General features: G+C 40.5%; 1 protein-coding gene across 1 annotated transcript in view; it reads right to left on the bottom strand.

Moving 5' to 3' along the window:
- Positions 1–2697: 2697 nt before the first annotated feature.
- Positions 2698–10536, bottom strand: part of cfap206 (cilia and flagella associated protein 206) — a 46866-nt gene continuing 39027 nt past the window's right edge. Inside the window, exon 12 of the mRNA XM_059982390.1 lies at positions 2698–8248. Coding sequence (XP_059838373.1) covers positions 8015–8248 — 234 coding nt within the window. The 3' untranslated portion in view covers positions 2698–8014. The remainder of the gene's footprint in view (positions 8249–10536) is intronic.

Below are 10536 nucleotides of genomic sequence, written 5' to 3'. Positions count from 1 at the left end.
ATTTTGTGTTTGCTCAAGGTTTCCAACATCTGCATCATATTGTGTCTTCTTCTTCATCTTCCCTTATTCTGAAAATATGTCCTTTGATCCTGGATATACCCACTAAGGAAAACAATTACTCAACATCTTAGTCTGCCAAACCCTTCAATAATCCTACATTTTAAAAAGATAACGTCTCACACTAATATACTAAAAGGAAAAGGTTAAGTTGATCTTAGAGTAGGTTTAAAGGTCTGCATAACATTGTGGGCTGAAGGACCTGTACCATTCTATGTTCTATGAATATAGTCCCAACCTACTCGCCCTTCTTCATACATCAACCCTTCCAGGACCTTGTCATGAACTTTGTCAGAGGACACCACTGTATAGTATTAGCAAGTTGCTTGAGGGGATTTGTTTTACAAATATTGAATGTTAATCTCACTCGGTCACGCACATAGGCCATTTCATCATGGCTGATCCATTTTCATTCTTAACCCTATCTTCTGCCCCATATCCTTTCCTCCTTGACTAATTAAGAATCTATTGATTTCTGCCTTAAATATACCCAAAGACGGCCTGCTCAGCTGTCTATGGCAATTAATTCCACAGATTCACCACTCTCTGGCTGAAGAAATTCATCCTCGTCTCCATTCTAACAGGACACCCCTCTGTTCTGAGGCTGTGCCCTCTGGTTTTAGACACCCCAACATCCTGTTCATATCCACTCTATTGCGACCTTCAACATTCACCAGGTTTCAATGAGGACACCCATTCACAGCAGTGAATGATCTTTTAGAGTTCACCCTCCGAATGTGTGCATTATCGAACGTCAGCTATGCATTGCAGCACAATACACCTGAAGAGAATACCCTGGTTGCTCAAGAAATAAGGGAAACAAGTGGAGACATTTCGCAGAAAATTTGTATTAGCAAAGAGAAGGTATTTCCTGCTTTACAATGCATTAATGTGGGTAAAACCCCAGAGGTAGACCGAATACTTCCTCAGACTTTGAGGGAGATTAGAGAAGAAATTGCAGAGGACTTGCAGAGATATTTCCTCCATCTTTAGCTATTGGGGAAGTTGCCAAAGACTGCAGAGTGCTCATGTCATTCCACAGTTCAAAGGGTCCCAAAGGCCAAGTCAATTAGCAGAAGTCACAGGTGGGGAAGTTACTTGAGGGAACTCTTGAGGGACAGGATCAGATTAGGAGGAGTTCCCATGGCTTTGTGTGTAAGACGTTGAGTCAGGGAGAAATCATTAGGTGGATTCAAAATTGGCTTAAAGGTAGGAAGCAAAGGGTGATTATTAACAAGCGTTTCTTGGAAATGAGACCAATGATTAGTGTATGCCGCTGGGCTCAGCATGGGTCCCTTTTTATTCTTTACATATGATTTGGATGCAAATACACCCAGTAAATTTGCCAATGACATGTAATTAGGAGATACTTTTGTAAGTGAAGGAAGTTATGGTAAATTACTGGGGAATCTTGATCATTTGAGGAAATGGGCTGAGGAGTGGCAAATAGATTGAGGAGTAAGATGATGCTTTTTGGAAAGTCACAGCAGTGTAGGACTTGTACTATGAATGGTAGAGGCCCAGGGAATACAATGGTAGAGAGGCACTGAGGACTACCAGTGCAGAGTTTGTTGAAAGTGAAGACAGAGGTAGATAAGGTGATGAAAAACAGTGCATGCCTTGCTGGTCATCATCAGTCAGGTCACTGAGTGTAGGAGTTATGATATTATTGTTTTTCGCAGTCGTACAAGTTGTCAGTGGAGCTGCATTTTGTAATAGGGTGAACAAAACTGTACTCAGTACACAGAGTCGTAGAAACAGGTCTCACAGCACAAATGGTCCATTATCTCTGAAGTCACTTTTAAATCACTCCCTCCCCCATCTTGCTAATGTACCCTCTAGTTTTGGACTCCCCAAAGCTAGAGAAAAGATTATGACCATCTACCTTATCTGTAACCCTCTAGATTTTATAAACTTCTGTTAAGTCTCCCTTCATTTCCTGCACTCCAGGGAAGACCCAGTGTGGCCAACTTAACCCGAAAACTTCAGCCCTCTAGACCAGGTAGCACCCTCGAAAATCACTTCTGCGCTCTCTTTAACTTGACAATGCTTTTCCTGTAACAAGCTATCTGCAACATGATGTCCCTACTCCTAAACTCAATGCCCTGACTGAGGAAAGCCACCGAGGTTCACCACCCTGTCTATTGGTGTGGCCACTTTCAGTGAACAGTACACCTGTACTCCCAGCTTTCTCTGCTTCACCAGTGCCCTGCCATTCACTGTATAGGTCCTACCCTGGCTTGAACGTGTGAAATGCTTCACCTCACATTTCATCCATTTGCCATTCTTCAGCCTATTTCCTTGACCGAACAAGACCTCTTTGCAATTTATTGTAACCTGCTTCACTACTAACTAGACCCTAAATTTAGTATCATTAGCAAACTTGCCACGTGCATTCATATCCAAAGCATTTACATAAATAATGAATAACAGAGGTTCCAACACTGATCCCACTACTCACAGGCCTCCAGTCTGAGAACTGACCTTCAACTGTCCCCCTCTGCATCCTTTCAACAAACTAATTCTGAATTCACTTCACTATATCCCAGAACCCCATGTGACTTAACCTTTGAGATCAGCCTGCTGTGCGAGACTTTGTCAAAGACTTTACTCTTCTCTTTCAATATTTTTATTAATGTATACAAGAATATATAACAAATAGAGTATATATATTAAAAAAATTACTAACAGAATACAGACAATAGAAAAATTGAACTGTATAGGAGTGAGTAACATATGTGTATATAGTACTCCAGTAATGATTACTAATATTGCAAATTTATAGAGTATACATTAGGAATTTTATATATATAAAAAAAATCTAGCCCCTACCAAGAAAGCCAATGGGTAAGAACAAGGAAAAAATATTTAGTTGTTAACAAATAACATAATTAATAACATCTACGTAGAAAAAAAACCTTTCACAAGTTGTAGTAGTTCATAAAAGGACCCCATGTTGTATAAAAGTACTGTACTGAATTAGAAACAGAACACCGAATCTTCTCCAAGCTAAGATGAGTCATAATATCTTCTAACCACTGCATATGAGTAGGAGAGACTGCTTCTTTCCATTTGAGCAAAATCTGTTTTCTCGCCATAAGTGAGATAAAAGCTAGAACATTCAAGTCTGAGGGAGTGTAAAGTTATATCTTGAGTTCGGAGAATACCAAAGAGAGTAGTAAGAGGATTAGCTTCAAAGTTAGTGTTAAAAAGTTGAGAAAAAGTAGAAAATACATCTTTCCAAAATTTTTCTAAGCTGGGACATAGAGTAAAAATGGGATAATTTCTCTATAGACAAATAGGCCCAATGTACCACTTTAAATTGTACCAAAGAATGGCAAGTGCAAAAAGATGACTTATTCACTAATTTCAAAATGGCATTCCAATCTTCATCAGAGATTTGCATATTCAGATCATGCTCCCAAGCTTGCCTAATATTATGTAAAGAAAGCTGCTTAAACATAAGCAGTTTATTATATATATTAGGGATTGAGCCATCAAAAAAAGGTTTTAAATTTAAAATATCATCTAAGAGATTCTTATCTGAACTTGAAGGAAAGGTAGCCAATTGAGAACGCAGAAAATCTCTAATTTGAAGGTAACCATAAAGACTTTACTACAGTCCTTGTAGACAACATCCACTGCTCTCCTTTTATCTGTCCCCTTAGTTAACTCCTCAAATAACTTTGAAAGATATGTCAGACGTTACATATTATGCACAAAACTATGCTGACTGTTCCTGATCAGGCCTTGACTATCCAAGTGATGGGTAGAACTTGTCCTTCAGAATTGCCTCTATAAATTTGTAGGAAACATGCAATTGGACTGGGAAAGAGTGCAGAGAAAAATGAGGATGTTGCTAGGACTATAGGGCCCAAGTTTTAAGGAAAGGTGTCTTTATTGCTCAGAATGAGGAGCGATCACATAAATCATGAGAAGCATAGATAAGGTGAATAGTAACCATCTTTTCCAAGTGGCAGAGTTAAAAGTAGAGGGTATAGATTTATGGTAAGGGGTAAGTTTTAAAAGGAACCTGAGTAGCAACATGTTTCCACACAGTATTGTGAGTATATGGAATAAACTGCCAGAGAGAATGGTTGAGGCAGTTAAATAGCATCATTTAAGAAGTAGCTGAATAGATAGCTGGAGTAGAGTCATCTGGAAGGATATGCAGGAAATTGGGACTAGTTATGTGGACAATGTGGTTGGCTTGGACAGGTTAGGCCGGGGGTCGGCAACCCGCGGCTCCCGAGCCATTTGTGGCTCTTTCACCTCTGTGCTGCGGCTCCCTGTGGCTTTGGGAAATAATTGGTCAGTATTTAATTAAAATGTATTTTATGTTAGTTTGTTAGCTTTTGAAATGTAATTCTAAATTTGAAGATTATGGTGATCTTGTACAATCTAAGTGTGGCGACACATTTCCTGGCACATCCGAAACGGCTCACAATTAGCCAGCATTCCGGCTAAGGGAGATAGCCTACGGGGGTTTGTGAGTACGCGTCTTTTGCAGCATCTGCGTCCATGGGGGCTGGGTTGAGGGAGGCTTAAAAGCAAGGCTGTTTAGTTCGAATAAAGTTATTCGACTGCAGTTTACTGACTGCGTGAGCACACCGCTACAACGTGTTTTTATCGCTGGCTGTCCAGAGGGGAGGTGCTGAAATGCTTTGTCGCGTGTCTGGAAGAAGTGAAAACTTTCCTGGGCAGCAAAGGGCTCACCTTTCCTGAGCTGGAACAGCCAGAGTGGCTGGAAAAGCTACACTTCATGGTAGACATGACAGCGCACCTGAACACACTGAAAACAGCTCTTCAGGGGTAAGGACTTACAGCCCTACACATGTTGGAGGATGTTTTGGCATTCGAGCGCAAGTTGACAGTGCTTGCCAGAGATTTACAGAAAGGCACATTGTCTCACTTCCCCAATTTGAGAGAGTTCAAACAAGGTCACGACATGATAAATTCGGAGTATTTACATTCTGCAATCATCGCAATGCAAACATCGTTTGGGAAACGCTTCTGTGAGTTCAGAGAGGAAAAAAACACATTATCCTTCCCGGTCACTCCCCTAAGCATCGATCCATCCCTACCGAATACGACTGCATTGTCAGGTGTGAGTCAACCTGACCAAGTATGATAAATATTTTAATTGCCTATTATTTTACGTATATTCATATGTTTTCATTGTTCAGTGAAATAGTCCTTTTATTTTTCAGGTTGACAGCTGGCTGACGTTATTTTTGGTTTGCTGCTGGCGGCAAATTTAAGTTTAGCGTTTTTCATAAACACAAGAAGGACTCAAATAGATGTTGAGTATTTTACTTAAAAGTAACCTTCAACCCAACATCTTATTTTCGGAGTTCAAAATGTTTTTGTTGCATGCAGAAATGTAATTTCGTTTTCTCTGCAGGAGCTCATCAATTTCATAAATGCAACACATTATAGTTTGTTTATACATAGCATAAAGGCAAAACAAAACGTTGTATGCAGTGTTATTTCATTTTAAATGTCAAACGGGTTTTGCGGCTCCCAGTGTTTTCTTTTCTGTGGGAAACGGGTCCAAGCGGCTCTTTCAGTGGTAAAGGTTGCTGACCCCTGGGTTAGGCTGAAGGGGCTGTATCTATGATATATCATTCTATGACTCTGACAATAACTGAGGTTGGAGAGATATTTGTTCTGCAGAGGGGAACTACTTATCTAATCAGTTTGCTGCACTCCTGTGGGATGTTTGTGAGAAATGTGTATACTACTGCATTTGGAAAAAATAAAGAAAAGGGTTGGAGCAATGGTACAGACTTACTCGTCTCTTGTCTGCCAGGAAGTAGCTCTGGGGTGGACCCACTGGTTAGAATCAAAGTTTGCATGTCAAAACATAGTGAGGAACACAAAAACAGGAGCAGGTGTAGAACACCAAGCCCCTAATCTAACCCAGACCTCAACTCCACCTCTGTAGAAGTTCCCCATACTCCACAATTCAACCATATTTTAAAAAGTGTATCCATACCACCATTTTAAATATTTATAGTGATATAGCTTCCATAACTCTCTAGGTGGAAAATTTCAGAGATTCACTATTCTCCTCTGCATGAAAAAATTGCTACAAATCTTTGTCTTAAATTACCAACACCTTGAAACAACGTTCCCTTGTTTAAGACTCTCCAACTACTGAAAGCACCTTGACATCTTATCTTGATATGCCATTTTAGGATCTTGCATTTCAATGTGATAACATATCTTTGAATGTCAAAGAATTGAAACCCAACCTATATAACCTCTCATGATAGAAGAATTCTCTCGTCTCACTGGATTATCTTTTGGACTACTTCCAATGCTACTGGGTCCTTACTTGAAAGTAGTTTGTAGAGTAACTTCAAAGGGCAGACACAGTTGAAAAAAATTCTCCATGATCCTTCTCAGTTGACAGGGTTAAAGGTTTTTGTGCAGTTGATAAATGCAAGTTTAGTGGAGGATGCTATTCCTTGCATTTATCTTGCAGTTAACATTCAAAGATCATGCCTGTTATACTTCTGGATAGATGGAATTCACAATACAATTCAGGGCACTTAGAAGCAGGTGGGTGACTTAGCTGTGATTTAGTCCCTAGGTGGTAGACAGTAGGGAGACCTCCTACAGTTACCCAGAACTGAATTTATCTCCTTCCTTGAAGACAGACACACATACTTTATTGATCCCGAGGGAAATTGGGTTTCATTACAGTTGCACCAACCAAGAACAGAATAGAAATATAGCAAAATAAAACCAGAAATAATTAAATAATAATAAGTAAATTATGCCAAGTGGAAATATGTCCAGGAACAGCCTATTGGCTCAGAGTGTCTGACACTCCGAGGGAGGAGTTGTAAAGTTTGATGACCACAGGCAGGAATGACTTCCTAAGATGCTCTGTGTTGCATCTTGGTGGAATGAGTCTCTGGCTGAATGTACTCCTGTACCTAACCAGTACATGATGGAGTAGATGGGAGATATTGTCCAAGATGGCATGCAACTTGGACAGCATCCTCTTTTCAGACACCACCGTCAGAGAGATGGCCACAGTTATGTGTTCTGAGTTTCCTTTCATGTCCTCTGCTTCCCAGATGTGGGAAAAGAGATTGTAAATTTGTCCCTGAAGTTCCTCCCTAACAAGTTCTATCTTTTCAACAGCATTTCAATTATGGCTGCAGGATTTTTGCATCCACTTGGAAGGTCATTCTTTAACATCACTTACAAAGCAATGGTCTAACTCTAGCAAATAATACAAACTTGGAAATATGGCAAACTGTAACTACAAGAACAGCTCAGAGGTTAGAATTCATTTGGTAAGTATCTCACCACCCAACAGACCACTGTCTACAAGACTCAGGTCAGGATTGTGATGGAATACTTTGCAATTACCTGGATGCACGCAGATTCAAGAACATTTAAGAATCTCAACACCATATAGAACATAGCTGTCTGCTTGGTAGATGTCAAATCACAATAATAAACCAGGCCACTTCTATTCTATATTGACACCATCATCTTGCTACCCTCCCCTAAACCTCACTTCTCTTTAACAGTGAAGTATTTGATTGCCAAGCACATCTTTCACTTTAATTAAGCTCAAGACTAATTTAACATTGTGTTTACACTGACAAGAAGCTGCTCGTTAATTTAGAGTCTGATACATCTAAAATTCCTGAAGTGGTTTAAGAATATGCTTGAATTTAATAGTCCAAATCCATGAAAATTATCTTTTTAATTAACAAATTTAATCAACTTCATTCAAAGCTTGTGCCAGAGATTGTTCTGATAACAAATTCTACTGCAATAGCAGAAATAGAATAGGAATTCTGAAGTGTACTTATCTACATATTTTTTTAAAATTGTGCCTTTAAAGTAACAATCTGACAGTCAAAAGCCATATAAAGTTTAGTGAGAAAGCATTATTAATAATTTTTTTAAGGAATGGGGAAGCTCAGTTTTATGTTTCATTGACAGCTCTTGTTAAGTTTAATTTGATCATGCGCGTAGGTTCTGTAACGTTTCCTCCACGAAGGCCAGCATAGAAGACCTGAGGCTTGGGCACATTGCTGGAATTATCTCTTTTTGTCTGTAGTGCCTTATCCTTAGGAAGGTAGACTTGGGAGGTGTTATCTCTTCTCATATGGCTGAGAGTTGTCTGCATGTGGCGAGTGACTTTCTGTCGCAGGTTTGCCTTGGGACGATTGAAATAGAAAATGCCATTACTCTGTAGCTTTATGCATTCAATGTTAATCACAACTGTGTTGATAGTTTTATGGAAATAAAAATTATATGATAAGTGTACATTCTGGGGGTAAGGAGTGGCATTCAAGAAAATAAACATCTTCGATAAGCAACAACTGCAGGATGTGGAAACAAAAATACTCAACTGACCAGGCAGCATCTAGAGTTGTAGAGTGATAGAGATGCCCATTGGCCCACTATCTCCACAACAACCATCAACCACCCACTTACACCTATCATTCTCCTCTCACTTTCATTAACCCCTCCAACCCATGGAGAAAGAAACAAAGTACTGCAGGTCGGCAGTCTTTCTTTAGCACTTAGAAAGGTTAGAGAATGATGATGTTTTAAGATGTATAGTAGAAGGAGAGATGGAGAGAACAAAGGGAATAAGTCTTACTCAGGAAAAGCTGAACAGTACAAACAGTGTTGGTTGGTGCCTGTTGAGGTAGTTTGTTAATGCCATTTAGTATTTGTAGAAGGGATAAAATAGGAGAGATAAAAGAAGAAATGCTGCAACTTTGAGATAGATGATACTATAATTGCCCTTAATATTAAATTGGTAGGTATACACAGATCAGACAGCATCTGTGGAGAGACAAAACTGAGTTAATGATATAAGTTGTTGGTGTTTCAGCAGATTAACATAGAAACATAGAAAATCTACAGCACAATACAAGCACTTTGGCCCACAATGCTGTGCCGAACATGTACTTATTTTAGAAATTATCTAGGGTTACCCATAGCCCTCTATTTTTCTAAGCTCCATGTACTGTACCTATCCAGGAGTCTCTTAAAAGACCCTATCAAATCCGCCTCCACCACCATCGCCAGCATGCACTCAACACTGTGTAAAAAAACTTGCCCCTGATATCTCTTCTGTACCTGCTTCCAAGCACCTTAAAACTGTGCCCTCTCATGTTAGCCATTTAAGCCTCTGACTAGATTAGGCCAGTTCTGATACAAGATAGAAAGTTTAGTTATCTGCAGTTGTTGAATTCAGTGTTAATTCTTGAGGGTCTAAAGACAAGGTACTGTTCCTCAAGCTTAAGTCAGGCTCGTTATGATTAGTGAATGAGGCCAATGACAGAGGGTCAGAGTGGCAGAAGGGGTATGATGGAGAACTAATGTGACAGAGTCACCCTTTCGGACAAAGTGGTGGTGTTGCACACTCAACCTGTTTTCGATTTCTCCAGTGTAGAAGAGTTGAAGCAATGAATGGTTCAACTGCAAGCAGCGCTTGGATTGCTGAATGGCAAAATGCCAGAAGGTAAAAGGTCGTCTTTTTTATCTGCTATAGTTGGGCGGAAGGGTGCCGTGAAAAGGGGAGTGAGTCTTCGTGAAGACAAGTGCTGACCAAGAATTCACCACCTCCTCTGTTTTCAGCTTTCTGAAGGGATTGCTTATTCCTCAGCTCTCTGGTTCGCTCCTTTCCGGTACAGTTCCTATGACCTAACCTGCAAGAATAAGCTCAGTAAACCTTTTCAAAGGCTCTGTGGGGAAGGATCATAGTGTAGGGTCTTGCCACCACTGAGCTCAGCATGAACACTTTCAAACACTGGTCTATTTCTGACACTTCCCTCCCCTTTCTCAATCTCTTGGTCTCTATATCTGGAAACAGCTTATCCACTGATGTCTATTACAAACCTACTGACTCTCACAGCTACCTCCCAACCTGTTTCTTGTAGAAGTGCCATCCCCTTCTCCCAGATCCTCCGTTTCTGCCGCATCTGCTCTCAGGAAGGGGCCTTTCTTTCCAGAACTAAGGAAGGAACTAAGGAGTCCTCCTTCTTCAAAGAAAGAGGCTTCCCTTGCTCGACCATCAATGCTACCCTCAACCACATCTCTTCCACTCTGTGCATGTCTGCCCTCACCCTATTCTCTCAGCACCCTACCAGGGAAGAGTTCCTCTTATCCTCACCTATCACCCCACCTCCAGTACATAACTCTTCATCATTTCCGCCAGCTCCAATGGGATCCCACCATCAAATAAATCTTACCCTCCCTCCACTTCCTGCTTTTCGCATGCATCACTCCCTAGCGACTCCCTTGTCCATTTGTCCCTCCCCAGTGATCTCCCTCCTGGCACTTAACCTTGCAAGCGGAACAAATGCTACACCTGCCCCCTACACCTCCTCTCTCACTACCATTCAGGATCCTAAACAGTCCTTCCAGGTGACATAACATTTCATCTGTGAGTCCGTTTGGGGTCAACTACTGTATCCAGTGCTCCTGGGG

The sequence above is a fragment of the Hypanus sabinus genome, chromosome 10, assembly GCF_030144855.1.
Source record: "Hypanus sabinus isolate sHypSab1 chromosome 10, sHypSab1.hap1, whole genome shotgun sequence".
NCBI lineage: Eukaryota > Metazoa > Chordata > Chondrichthyes > Myliobatiformes > Dasyatidae > Hypanus > Hypanus sabinus.
The sequence above is the reverse complement of the archived record's forward strand: the minus strand, read 5'-3'. Positions and strand labels throughout refer to the sequence as shown.